The 14,661-nt window shown below is 40.1% G+C and overlaps 2 protein-coding genes across 4 annotated transcripts in view; one reads left to right on the top strand and one right to left on the bottom strand.

Annotated features, from left to right (window-relative positions):
* Window positions 1-1,246: 1,246 nt before the first annotated feature.
* Window positions 1,247-3,116, bottom strand: lft1 (lefty1). The gene is made up of 4 exons (XM_040125904.1): window positions 2,852-3,116; window positions 2,386-2,632; window positions 1,976-2,215; window positions 1,247-1,571 (listed from the first exon to the last, which is right to left on the bottom strand). Exons 1-4 carry the CDS (start codon window positions 3,114-3,116, stop codon window positions 1,247-1,249), a joined length of 1,077 nt encoding a protein of 358 aa, XP_039981838.1.
* A 6,778-nt stretch (window positions 3,117-9,894) lies between these two features.
* cdc42bpab (CDC42 binding protein kinase alpha (DMPK-like) b) overlaps window positions 9,895-14,661 on the top strand; it is an 83,246-nt gene continuing 78,479 nt past the window's right edge. For all 3 annotated transcript variants that reach the window (XM_040125066.1, XM_040125064.1, XM_040125065.1), the window contains exons 1-2: window positions 9,895-9,947; window positions 10,105-11,383. In XM_040125066.1, the coding sequence (XP_039981000.1) occupies window positions 11,206-11,383 (178 nt within the window). In that variant the 5' untranslated portion in view covers window positions 9,895-9,947; window positions 10,105-11,205. The remainder of the gene's footprint in view (window positions 9,948-10,104; window positions 11,384-14,661) is intronic.

The following is a 14,661-nucleotide window of genomic DNA, read 5'->3' as shown; positions in this document are numbered from 1 at the left end:
TCGTCCAGACTGAAATATCTCAACAACTATTGAGTTGATTGCCACCTTCATTGTCAATCCAAACTATAAACATTATATTATTATTATAGAGCTACTAGTAAAGCTGTAGAATCTTGATATGGTTAAAGTGTGGTTTCCTCTATGCTGCTCTCTCATAAAGCTGCAATTAGTGAACCACCTGGCCAACTGTTGTTGTGTCTGCACAGTCTCTCCAATGTCAGCTTTTGAAGCTTAGAACTCTTTCAGCATCGTCGTAAGTCTCTCGTTGGCCTCCTCACTTGTCTTCTTGCAGTCATTCAGTTTTGTAAGATCTCCTGCTCTAAATAACTGATTCAACTGTACTCCAAGAATGTCCTTAAGCAGTAACCTACCCCAACTATGTTTCTTCTATTCTCAAGCATCTTGGTTCTGCTGGAGGCATATGATGGGAATCAACTTCCCTCCCAGACAGACAACTGCTTGACTCTGGCAGGGCAGCATGATTACCTCCATCAGTTGCATATTAGTGAATGACAGGACCCCCCACTCAGACAGCAAACAGTGCATCAGGTATTGGCCCTGATTACCAACATTTGGTCCGGTCTAAGCCTGATGTAAACACATGAAGAGCCCATTCTAGCTTAATGTGAATTCATGTTTCTCTGTATGTGGCCATGTAGCTCCTTTCTATTGTAAATAAAGCATTGCAAGTAGGTTTGCTTGTCATTGTCAGTTACAGTATACCCTTAGTGTAACGATGGTTATGAGTCATTAGGCAAATTATTTGCTCTGCTTTACAATTTCCTTATGTAAATAAAGAGGTGAAAGAGGGGGCAGGCAGCTGTATGTAACTGCATGTGAATGTTATCATGAATGTTAATGGGGGCAGACAGATAGCAGGGAAGAGGAAGACCAGAAATTTTAAGTGAAAAAAAATATTTTATTTTCCAAACATAAACTCATTCATATTATGTACAACTCGAAAATATAACACATCAGACAGAATTTGAATGATTGCTGCAGTTTCAATACAAGTCATATAAATTCAAATAAAAAAGTTATCAAAATTTACAAATTTATAAAAGTGCTTGTGAAAGGAGATGGAGTTTAATGACACTGAAACTCCCGATAAATGTCCATTTAATTAGAAAGTACTAGACATGTTGCTTAAAACCATTCTCAACACCCCAATGAAAAACTCTAGAATTTCCTATAATATTCCCAGCTATTGGTGATTATAGGATTAGTATAGCTGTTTTCCATTACTTCATACTATGGACATATTGTCCATTGTGCACGCACAACTTTCTACAATCATATTGGGGAACTCAGCCACTTCTATCTCAGTGTAGTCCCCCTTCTTCACTAGGTACATGATAGGTAAGGGAGCACTCTCAGACACCATACACCTCCGTTCACCATAGCCATAGTTGCGCTTAGGCTGCTTGCAGCCTCCGGTGCACCTGAAGGCCTGGTAACCTGCTGGTTCGATGATCCAGTACTGCGTCCAGGTGAGCGCGCGGAAGTTGATGAAGTACTGTTCCCTGCAGCAGGTGTCTTTGTTCTGGTTGATGTCGCAGTCACCACGAGAACTGAGAGGGAAATGATGTGGAAAGTTAGATTACTACCGTTGCCAAGTTCCAGTAACTGTTTTTAAGAGGGGGAAAAGGAGGGCGGCGGGCCGTTAAAGTCTTTTTTTCGTTTGTTTGTTTTTCAGATATCAGTGTTTTATACCCCTGATGCTATGTGATGTTTTAAGTTATTGTCTTTGAATAAAAGACGGTTTATGTAGATTTAGCTACTTAAAAAAAGGGCATATGCTACAGGTTGTTTTTTTGATGCTTCGTTTCTCCAAACCATTAGAATGAGTAAACTATGCCACACAACTACAACTCTACTAACGAATGCAAATGGTGACAGGTAAAAACAAAAAGAGGATATGGGCTAATTGTCACACTGATACAATACCCTGTATATCAAAAGCTCGCGCCCTTACCCGTACTCCTCGAGGCTGAGTGTGTAGAGGATAAGCTCGGGCTTTCCCAAGGTGTTGTCCGTCTGCTCCTGGGTGGTAAAGTGGACACTCTTGGCTATCTCTGCTGCGTAGCTGCCAGGTCTCTCGCCCTCGATCCACACCTCCAGGTGCATAGGTGTTTTCTCCTGCGTCTTCGACCAATGATGCACGGCCTGGGTCACATCAAAGCTCTTCCAGCCGGTCTCGTGAATGGGGATCAACCTGTGAACATGAGAGATAAGGACGATTAATTAAAAGGAGACACAACTGATATTTCCTGGAGAGGAATACAATTGAATTATGATTAAGATAACCCACAGTGGTCAAGATAATGTCGCCTCTTAATTGCTCTACACTGTATATATCCTCACCATGAGGAAACGTTCCCTTACCTCGAATCTACCAGCGATGTTCGATTGGATCCGTTGGGCAACGCCTGTACCCAGTAGATGCTGACCCGGGCGTTGCTGACGGGTCGGTGATTCTTCCTCTCTACTGTGAAGCGCTTGTGGTAGTTAGGCTGCTGGTAGAGCTTCAGTTCCGCCATGGTCACCTCGCTGTTATCCGGGATCCTCGCTTCCATGTCGAACACCATGCGATACCGAGTGGTGTCAGAGTACACATACTCCCCAGATATATCTAAAGCACAAAACAATTCAAGCATTCTAGGCAACTTCTTTGAGTATCTTAAAATGACAGTTTTCTAAAGGTCATTTGGTACGTAAAACCGTTTTTGCACACTGTCAAAATTACGCACGGTAGTGACTGTATACTTCAATTTATCGGTGTCAGAGATATATTCATATGAATCCCTACAAATTACATCTTATATTTATTTACAATTTGAAAGGTCCTTACCAGCATTACCAGGGATTCCCCTCAGGATGCCCGCCAGGCTGGGCAGAGATCTGCGTCTCCTGCTGTGGTGCATCTTCAGCATGGACAAGTACTTATTTCTAATATGCGCCGGAATAACCAGGTTCTCTAAATCCCTTTTATGGATTTTAGGAACTTCATCCAGGCGCAGTTTCTTCAACAGCGTGTCCTTCATATCCTGATGCGTAAAAGCCTTGACGAGACCAAAGAGAGCGGTGCACAGGACACAAGCGCGGATGAAATCCATGAGTAAAAACCTCAGTGTGAACACCAGCACAGTAGCACAAGTCACCCAGAGATAGACGGTGTCCCACAGACACTTCTCTGGTCCCTTATATTGTTGCGGCCCTCCCAGTTGTTCGCACTTTTGTCGATGGGGGCAGGGACCCTTATCAGAACAAAAGTGCGACAATATAGCCCCATCCTAAACAGGATATCTAAGTGGCCATACTTCAAACAGCAACAATTAGACTCGGGTGCCATCAGTATTGTGGAGGTGTAATTTCACCATAGTGCCACTAAAACTATGCTTATGGTTGGTGGCCTGTGTTTCATTTGTTTAGTTGATGCCAGAGTGAGGATCTAAAATATATGTTTTATGGTGTAAATAAATCAGGTAATTTAGATTAATCTTGATGTTGGATAATCGGAATATCATATCAGATTATCTTTGTGCATTTTTGTGTATTTATAGACTTGTTCAACTATACATCTGAAGGCCGAATGTGTCACAAACTTAAAGTAGGTACCCTGATTGAAATCCTCTTTCAGAGGCTTTTCTACTGAAAAGAGAAGAAAATTGCAGGGGAAACACTAAATAGTTGGATTTTTTGACAGAAGAACTTTCAAATTTTAAATATTTCATATTAGAATTTAAAAAACCAACATTTGTCCAACCCCATCAAATCCTTAACCCTAATGATTCTGTGTGACTTATGTTCTATTTTCCAATATGTAAGAAAGCACCCGACTAGTGTTTTCACTGATGTGACTCACTAGAATTTATTTAATTTAGTTGAATAAATTGAAGTGTTTTATTTGTCTGGGCACTTTTATATCTCCAGAATTAGAGTATTTTCCTCCCTTGTCCACCCAAATTGTGTTCTCTGCTGCTACACATACGCTCCAGACAGACATCTCTTGACCCTGTGAACCTGAAGTGCCCTCTCTTCAGTAGCACCCTTGTCTATACACATCCCACACTCTGATGTGTACATTCCACTGGACGATGTCAGGCTGGGGCAGTCTGGCAACAGTCTGTCACACAATGGGTTTGTTTCTGCCTGGTGGCTGGAAAGCAATTTTGTCCAGCATAGGTAGAAAGACTAAAACCAGCTTGCCATTCAGTCTGTTCACTTTGGTACAAGTGTATAACAGGGGGTCAAGGAGGAAGTAGTGCAGAGATTCTAGTGAGGAGGTGGACCGGAGGATTAGATGTTTATTCCAAACCCCGTCACCCATTCTTGGCCCTCTCCACCAGATTAAAATTATTAGCCAAACAGACAGTTAATCCAAGGGCTGGGGGGGTTGACGTGGATGTGGATTGGGGCAGGCTCTTCACAGGTTGGTGATTATCTGATTCCATTGCGAGGATTTGCCTTGCCTTTTTTGTCACACAAACATTAGAAGAGGGGTGCCCTCACTGGCTGCCCAGAAGGCCCAGCTTGTGGTTGTGTATTGGGCTGTGTTTGCTTAGAGATGTCAGACAGACTGAAGGGACACACAGGAAGAGCAAATGACAGATGACTGCCAGACCTGCTCACTCCAGCTAGTGCCTGGAGTGATCTTACAAACAATACAAGTTATTCATTAGTGCTGGAGACCTGATACCACACTATGACATAGTCTATGTACAGTACAGTACAGGATGTATTACAGAAATATTTCTCACTATAAAACCAAACAAAAAAATAACTAAATTCTGAATATCCAGTTGCATGTGTGCCAAGGCAATTCTGTGCACCCATCTAAGTTAAGGCTGCCAATATTATTACTGTGATATGACAACTACTTTATTATATATTGTTTTTAATATATTATGCTGTTGCTTTAGCCTGAATAAATTAATACATTTGCAATGGCACGACAAAATTTTGATCTTGTTTTGTGCATACTATATGTAGTATAATTATTGGTCTTATATATAATTTTTTTAATCATCGGCTGGGACATCTCATAATGTTCATTCTATTTTGCATTGCATGGCATTACACATTTTCAAATGTTGAATCTTTTCTTACAAAATTATTGCAGAAAAAATAAAGTTAAATCATAAGATACTTTTAATTATTTTTTCAGTTGTTTATATGATGGGGACAGTCCTCATTAGTTAAACACTAATAAACAGAGAAAATACTTTGAATGAGTCGGAGTTAGCCTAAAAGGCAAATTTTCATCTGTTGTCCCCAGCCAGATGTTAAACAGGGACCCTAGAAATAGAATAAAACTACATAAAAAATTAATATATATACAACATAGTAAATATGGACAAAATGATAACATACACATTTCTCATCAATACATAATCCTATAGTTGCACAAATTTGAGAAAAAGAATTCAGTTTTCAAGTTTGACAAATGAAAACAGAAACTTTTTATTAATCATTCCAATTGGGTTATTAAATACTGGAACCCTAAATATGATCAGCATAAACTCATCAACACAGCTTCACCTTCTAAGCCCACAGGTAAGGTACAAACTGTCCTTTCAGATTGTCTGATTTCAGAATCATCATTGCAGACATGTAAATTCACAGAACATCTATTGTCCAGTCCAGCCAAAGGCCAGTCTAAGTGCGTTCTCCAAAGCCTAAAATACATAGGCCTATGCTGTCCTCTTTTCCTTAGATTGCAACCCCTAATTCGGGAAATTAAGATGCCCTTTGTGTGATATTTCTCAGTCCTTCTTCCTTCCCATGCCAATCAAAGCCAAGTTGCCTTGTTCAAAGCTACATCTGATGCTCTCAGGTGCCATTTCTTTTCAATCAAAGGCCAACAAGCTCCTACAATAAACAACAAAGGTGTTAATTAACATCTAGCCATTTGCATTCAAAAGCAGTTCAATTTATGGGTCATTCCCTTCCATTTGTGAATCATGAAACCCTCTTTGCTTGAAAATACTGCTGTTTGTAGAAGACCAACTCCAAATGCTTATAGCAGACAAATATTACAGCGAGCCCTTCAGGAGGAAGAACTGTCTGCAGTTTGGTAGTTTTCCATGACGTTTACACATTATTGCATTATTATTACAGCATCTCATTATAGATGTCTCCCTGGGAACAAGGCAGAGCTGCTGCATGCTCCAGAAATTCAATATTGAACTTGTGTTGGTGGGCAGTGTAAATTTCTCATTATTCACATGGCTGTACTGTCAGCAACTCCCTGATCTATTATTGCCTGCTTTATCGTAACATCAAATATTTGGGGAAATGAACCACTCTGCTTTGCACCTTAATGGCCCATACAAGTTTTTTTGTATTGGGCTGTAAATGTCAAAGATACACTGCAAGTCTGGATCAAATCCATTGAGCTGGCTGCCAATAATCATTGATCAGTCTGTCAGAAGGGGAAAGTGCTAGACCTGTGCAAGGACAATACAATTATTGCTCAATGGCCTCCACATCTAGACAAAGTACACGACAGTCTAATTGCATTTCACACAACTAATGACAGGCTAATCAGCACAGAAACAGAGGGTTTAATGCCAGCAGTGTAGACCTAACCAAATAGGATCAGACATGATTAGATAGGACTAACAACAAATATTTTCATTAACTTTTAATTAAAAAAAATAGGAAAGACTTTTAGTGCTCTGGATATGTAATATTGGAAGGTGGATAGACACGGTTGTATCAATGAAATCCAAAAATGATCAGCTTTATAGGCCATGATGTATGATAAGTTCTGTGGCTGAGAAAACAGCCTGTAAATGGTTGAAATCAATATTTTATATCTTTATATACACACACACACGCGTGTGTGTATGTGTGACTGCAGAAATCGACAAAAACATCCGACTTTATACAGTTGTGGGAAGGCCTTTTGTACAGCTGAGGGCGCTACTGTAGTGTTATTCAAGTAGCTAGTGGCTATAAAGGGGACATCCACCCTAAACACAGTATTTACACTGAATTTTGGGAAGGTGAAGTCAGCTGTCTTCCCAAACCAGAAACCCCTATCAAGACTCGGATCGATGATGCCATTGTTTCACAATTGCTGGCATTGTCTACTGGGATTTATATAGCCTTTGACTGATTAATTTCTCTACTGCATTTTTATTGCCTTTATCTAGTATCTGGTCTAGTATCTTTTGTCCATTTCTATTTTATTTTAGTATTTATTTTATTTCATTATTATTATAATTTAATTGATTTTATTTCCCTTTTTATTGTTTTTTTTAAAATAATGTTCTAATGCATTTCTTAATGTAATTTAAAATGCTACATTTAAAAGACATAACAAATAAATATAGTTTATATTTATTACATATTCTGAGACTTTACATGCTTAATAGTTTTTTTTTAATGTAAGGCTTCGTCAGTCAAAAAGGCTGCAATATATCAGTAAAATTACTACTGCTGCTGTAATAGTATGTTCCAAGATTTACTGTAATGACATCATGAACAGCGTTCTCTGCTATTAAACTTAATTTTTTCATCAACTATGAATAACACCTGCACTCACTCCAACCCATACATTTATATACTGGAAAACTTTTTATCCCAGTCAACTCTTGTCAGGTCAAAATGTTGAAAACTTACTACTACACGCATATATACCATTAAAATATATACCAAATGGCTTTATGATGACAGATGTGATTAATCATTTAACACACCCAAGGTGATAAACATCTCCAAACAATTAACAATTCAAGAAGTATACAATAAAAACTAAATCAGAAGTACAGCCATCTCAGAAAAGGGGAGTACAGAGACGGTAACATATCAATTGTAACAAGAATACTTCAGATATATCATTAAAATATATACCAATCGGCTTTATGATGACAGATGTGATTTATCATTTAACAAACCCAAGGTGATAAACATCTCCAAACAATTAACAACTCAAGAAGTACACAATAAAACTAAATCAGAAGTACATCAATCCCAGAAAGGGGGAGTACAGAGACAGTAACATATCAATTGTAACAAGAATACTTCAGATACATCAAAAATATCCAAATAGTCGTAAGTTACATGAAAGGAAATACTAAAAAAAAAATAACAATAATAAAACCAACATACTCAAAAATTCAATCTATGATCAACATAATAGATATAATACATGTCAAATTGATTTTGGAGTGGATTTTCCCTTTGATAAGGTGACCTGGTTCTGCAGTGCCAAACATGGGAGAGAGTAATATATGTGCAATAAAGAGAAAGAGCAAAGACATGTTCTCATCTTTACTAGTATTATTAGATTGTTATAAACTGTTGCTCATGTATTTTTACAAAGAGGAACTTTCCAAACCAACATAATCAATTTGTACCTTTCTTCTCCCTGGCAAAGATATACCGACACATATACAAGCACTCACAAGGCTTCTATCTCTGGCTTCGTTCCACCCTAAGATTCAGCTGCTTTGTAGGTTGCAAATCATTAATAGATTTAGTCTGAGCAGTGATAGGCACCACACTTCAAAAGGATGGGACATTTCCAAACAAGCGATGATAATAAGTTCAGAATAACACTGTAAAACTGCATAAAATGTCACTGAATAGTTTGTCTAATAGAGCTGGATTATACTGTCACATATAACTTTTAACATAATAGTGTTAAATGAGTTATGTGATGACATGTACGGCATGACTACTAGTATTTTTATACAATATATTGTTAGATAGAAATGTGAGCTTGATGGCCAGCTAAACAGGTAGATGCTACCTTGTTCCTTTCACTCAGTATGACAGACAAAAAGGATGATAGTTTGATTCATTGATTCATTGGGTGAGTCTGTGTGACACACCCACTGTATGGATTTCTGTGCGATTCTCAAATATTGATTTGTGCATATGAAATATCTGATTCATTTTTGCTACAGGAACTCAGCAGACCTCAGAGTCATCAGAAAATCCTGTTCTAGTCTACAAGCTGGTTTAAAGTTAGTTTGCTCTTAGCTTCAAGACTCTCTCTCCCGTGAGAACAGTGACAGAGGCAGAAAATCATCTTGACACACCTCTATGCTGTGATCCTGCAAGGATCCTGCAGGCAAAGGCCTGGTGAGACACAGTTCTCTAAGTTGCTATTTCTGTTGTCATAACGAAGGTGTGATTCAATTTAGTTGATTAAGTTTAACCGTCAATGTAGATATGTGGGAATACAGTACTATTCTTATACAAATAAACAAGTTTCATGGCTCAGTTGTAGCCGGGGTACCATAACCTGCCATGAAATTTCAGAATTTGCAAGTTTATACATTTGCATGAATGCAACGCACAGGCAATCTAGGCAAGGGTGTGTGCATGTGGCCCACTGCAACAGCTATCACGCCACAGCACAGGTTATACTGAGGCACACCACTGAATTAGAGGCTACTGTATATCCAGTGTTTCAGCCAGTGTCCAGCCAGATAAAGGGACAGCAGTCACTTTTATTCCAGTCTGGAGAAAATGTGTCTTCTCCGCACCACGCCACCAGCAGACTGACAGACACTCCGCTGTTTCCATTCACAATATTGACAGCCCCCCCCCTCCGCAGAGCAGATGCTGTGGCCGTGTCGGGCGCCATGATGATGATCTGTGATTTTGCCTGCAGCAGCAACCAGAGATGCTGTAATGCTAGAAGATCGACTACTAGCTGTAAACGAATCGACGCACTCACACTGAAGAACAGCAAAGATGGCGGACTTGAGGATTCGGAGCTGTACGCATGCGCAAAAGTGTGTGTGTGTGTGTGTGTGTGTGTGTGTGTGTGTGTGTGTGTGTGTGTGTGTGTGTGTGTGTGTGTATCGGTGTGTGTGTGTGTGTGTGTGTGTGTGTGTGGGGGGGGGTCACATTTTTTTGTATAAATACGACACAGGAAGCACTGGAAACGAACGTGCAGCAGAAATTTTTCGTTGAGTGAAAAAGAGGTAAAGGGTTCATAAGTTGTGTTTTCAATTTGTACAAGCAGCGTTGCGAGCTCAGCGTCCATCTGTGACTCATTCATGTTTTACGACCGTGCCCTACTTCCCACAATCCAGCGCGACGTTACTGATAGAAGTGTCTACTTGTTTTCCTTTCCTGTAGAAAGTCTCTGGCAGCAAGCTGCTGATAGCTTGACTGTGCAAAGACTGCAAGAAGCGACCGACCGGCGGCGGAGCCAGGCGACGCACAGGAAAGGACAAGGGGAATTTAGGCTGTGTCCCGTATTTGGAATAAGCAGGACTAGACTACAGCTTTCCTCTTGACGGGAAACGAGCTCCTCTGTAACCTTCAAAAAGGACCCGCATTTTTGACGGCTAATTTACGGGCTATTGGAACTCTTGAAATAACCGTCGTTTGGAACTGTGAAGAAACTAAAGAAGACACTTTGGTTTCTGGAAGAAGAATGGAATTTAAAGAACATATCTACCAGCATTGAGTTGTGATAAACAAGGGGATATTTTCTAGTTGGATTAAAAAAAAACCTTACTGTTGAAACGGCCGAATTCAGTTAATCTTTGTTAATACTATGTATATTCTGTGTGAACTCCTGGGATAAAAGGGGGCAATGGTGGCATTTAGGAACGGAGAGAAGAAGCGTTAACGTTAGCTCGCTGGGTAGCTAAACAGCTAACCTAGCAGGCTGCTAACTAAGCTTGTGTCGCCCTTCCATTCCTGGAGCAGAGGAGGGGCGCTGGGGCTTTGTAGCATTGCAGATCTGTCTTGCATTTTTGGGTTGCTGCAAGAATGGAGAATCTCAGATATCTGCAACAACAACTCAAGGGGATCTGTTGAACCGCATCGACTCAATTATTTTCCATTTTCCTCACAGAGAAGGCCAGAAAGTTCCAGCAAACTTGGGATTTCATCAAAATCAGCCGGCCCGGGGCAGCCAGGGTCTGTAATTGTGACTACCCCTTTTCTTATGTACCCTTTTTGGATAGGTATTATGAAGTGGGGAACTGATACACGATTTTTCCACCCCCTAGATAGTGGAATTCGAGAGGGAGATCATGAATAGGTCGGTTTTGACGCGGAATTAGTCCCGGCTTGCCCTCTATTCAAAGTTTTATTATTTTCTAGACATATTCAAGGTGAGCGAACTTCTTTACAGGCCTCTCTGCGCTAACTAACGGGCCGAGGAGGTGTTTGCACACCCCCCACCTCCACCATCACTATTACTTAAAAAACCAAGAGGCCGGAATAATGTCTGGAGAGGTGCGTTTGAAGAAGCTGGAGAAGCTGATCCTGGACGGGCCAGCTCAGTCCAATGGCCAGTGCCTGAGTGTGGAAACGCTGCTGGATATTCTGGTCTGCCTCTATGATGAGTGCAACAACTCCCCACTTAGAAGGGAGAAAAATATTCTGGAGTTTTTGGACTGGGGTAAGCAAGCTTTTTTTTTTTTTTTTTTTTTATAAAGTTTCCTCTTGTTTGGCCCATGCATTCAGCCCCCTTGTCTTTTTGGTAAGATGATAGGCTAATAATGGTGGTGCAGTGGCCCTCCCTTCCCCATCACATTCCTTTTATAGTAGTAGTGGAGCACTGTTGGCCTGCTCTCTCCTCACTCAAACCCTCCCTAAAACTAAAAGCAAGGCCAGTTTATTTTTGTGTAATTAAATTTTTTTTTATTTTTTGGAAAAAGCATATTGCATGACAGCGTGCTGGAGTTACAAGACTGGAACAGAAGACATGTCAAAAACCTTTATGTTGTGTAAAAAAGGTGGTACCAAGTTGACAATGAGAAGGAGAAACCAAACACACAGAAGGACATTAACTATAGTGAGGACGATCTTAAGCAGACCCACTTAAAGTTTTGATATGAATCCAGGAAAGGTCTCATAAAGATGTCCTATCCTCCAGGCCACCATTTTTTTAATGAAAATGCACTCTTACATAAAGTCATTGCCTTTCTGTCATTGTACTAGCCCTCCTCAGTTTAATTTTGTTTTCTGAGCTACTTTGCATGTCAGTTTGTTTTCATTTTTTTATGGGTGTGTACGTAAAAACTTGTTGATAACCTATCTAGCTGTCTATATCAGATAGATCTTGTAATAAAGTAAAACAGTTGTGTTATGTTACCATCTGATGCAGATGTACAGAGAGATCACTTGTACAGTATAAATGTTTTACCCAGGGTTTGATTAGTTTATAATGAGGAGCGAAGTTTGGGTTAGGTGTTTTGTAACTTTTACACTCCTCTGGTTAAAGCAAGGTTAGAAAATACAACACACTGGAGGCAGGAGGACCACACACACAAACAAGTCAATCATTTGTGCAAAAGGACTGTGTGTGCGTATGTGTGTGTGACATTGGGGGGTTTGGTTTGTCCATGAAGCAGGAATGTGACCAACTCACCTTTTTTATTTGGCGAAGAGGCCAAGCTAACTGCCGGAGCATGCCTGGCTGGCTTGCTTGTCCTTTAAAGCCCTGAAAGAAGCAGCATTTTGAGGCTGAGCAGGAGCAAATCATTGCCCTGGATCAAGAAAAATTAATAATACAACAGGCAATAAGGAAAAAAGTATAATTGAAAGAGAGTGCATTTGGGAATATTTGCTTGCATCATTTTTTCTTATTTTGTCGCTCAAACCATTTAACTGATGTAAAACAGGCCGCAGTGTGGCCCATTTTAGAGTGGCATTATCAAAGACAGACAAGATGGCAGTTAAATCAGTCAAATAGTGGTACGTTTTGGCTGTGACTGCTAAGTTAAATAACCCTGCCAGCCTCCATCTGGACAACCAGTTCTGTGCTAAAAATGGACCTATACTGGCTGGTAAAATACTGGAAGTGGCTGGATTTGGTGATTTTTGTAGTATAAAGAGGTACTTTCCCCTCTGTCCAAAGTCTTACCCAACCGTGTTTATTCATTACACATGTATTGTTTCTTTTAGGGCACTCTATTTTTTTCCCCGGTTGCTAGACCAAGGCCGATCTGCTACAGAAAACCTGTAGCAGATCAGCTGGCTCTTTAGCTGGCTCTGCAACAATGCTGGTGTGCCCTGGCCTTTAAGGAGAGGTGCCCTATGCTTGGGTGCCAAGTGGTGACTTCATGCTGACATTTGCCTGTATTGACACTAGAAACTCTCTGACTGTGCTCGACCAGACACAACAGACAATATGCAGATGTGTCCAAGCTGTCGTAGTTGTGTAGAAGACCCATGTTGCCGCTTTATTGTTTTCTACTCCAGAGGGATTTTTAGGAGTATTGTCCGGCTTCTACAATTCATCAATGAATTTAACTGAGTTGCAGAGTTTGTACTTAGAAGTCAACAAAGCTGAAGTTATGTACACAAAATTAATTGATTATTTTGATCAGGTAGACCAGACACACGTGTCCTTAGAGAGCCGTTGCTTATGTCAGGTAGATTCTTCTCCAAAAGGGGTATTGTGCTGTACTTTATTTAAGATTCACAAATGAAAAAGGCTCGTAACAATTTTTGAGAGATTTAAATTTACTCATCATGTCAGGTGTCACTATTTGAAAAATGGACAAACCCATGTAAACAATACTTCTGGATCAACAAGCAACAAGTTTATAACTCAGAAGCCCTGGTGTGTTGGCTGTCTTGGACTTTATAACAGTGGAGATTTTGGGATATACTTTTTTAAAAGTGTTTGTCCATGGAAAACATTTAGAGAGTAAGTGTGTTGAAAAAAGGTTTTATGGACATGTGTGATAAGTGAAATTCAACAATAGATGTATGTATTTTGAGTATTCTTTGTGGGATGATGCAGGACCAAATGGTCAACCAGTTTAAGCAAAGTCTCCATAAGGGTGTTGCGTTAGGGCTAAGTGGGGTGAATTGAAGATCAATTGATTAAATGAATCACATTGTGATGCTGTGCCACAGACAAAGGTTTTGGGATAAGCTATTTATGTGCTCTATCAGTAGTCAATAAAAAACACTGAGCCATAGACTGCTGGATGTGGTAGCAGACAACACTGAAGAGTAGATTTCAATCTTTTGAGAAGGGATGAAAGGGATTGCTTTGGCATGGTTTTAGCATCGTGATAACGCAAGTCCACAAGATATTAGACCACACCTTTGGTGTAGCCATCAACAAAACTATGGTAAAATAGACATTAGGTCTTGTCCTCTAAAGTTTTTGGAGTTCCACCACTCCCGTGTTGTCTTTTTCTTGGCAGAGCACCCAGCCAGAGGGTCAAAGGAAAAAGCACACCTGATACACATGCAACACCTTTTGTAGTAGTTGGACATTTACAAGCTAAATTTTAGCTGAAGTGATATGATACCATTATGGCCCAGTATTTATACTTGCCAGCAGAGCCAGGGAGTGCACATGACTGACTGTATCTTATAAGAAATAGGATCAGACAGATAGCGTTAACACATACTCAAAACACAGTTTTGAAAAAGGGAACTACTATACCTTTGTCACAGCTGTAGCATAGGTGCAGCAGTGTTCCCTTTTCTTCCTGAGAACATATATGAGCCAGAGAAGAAGACAAATTTGTATTGGGTTTGCTTTTCTTCTTGTTTGGTGACCTAATTGCAGCTTAAATAGAGAGCCCTATATAACCTACAGCCACAGGGGGAATGGACACGGGCAAGTATGTTGTATCCTGACTCTTTAATATACTACAGCAAGTTACTGGGTCTACCAATATCACTAGCTTAGGCCTGCGGTTGTATTTATTC

Source organism: Xiphias gladius, chromosome 4 (assembly GCF_016859285.1).
Source record: "Xiphias gladius isolate SHS-SW01 ecotype Sanya breed wild chromosome 4, ASM1685928v1, whole genome shotgun sequence".
Classification (NCBI taxonomy): Eukaryota; Metazoa; Chordata; class Actinopteri; order Istiophoriformes; family Xiphiidae; genus Xiphias; species Xiphias gladius.
Note: the sequence above shows the minus strand (reverse complement) of the source record. Positions and strands in the feature narration are given on the sequence as shown.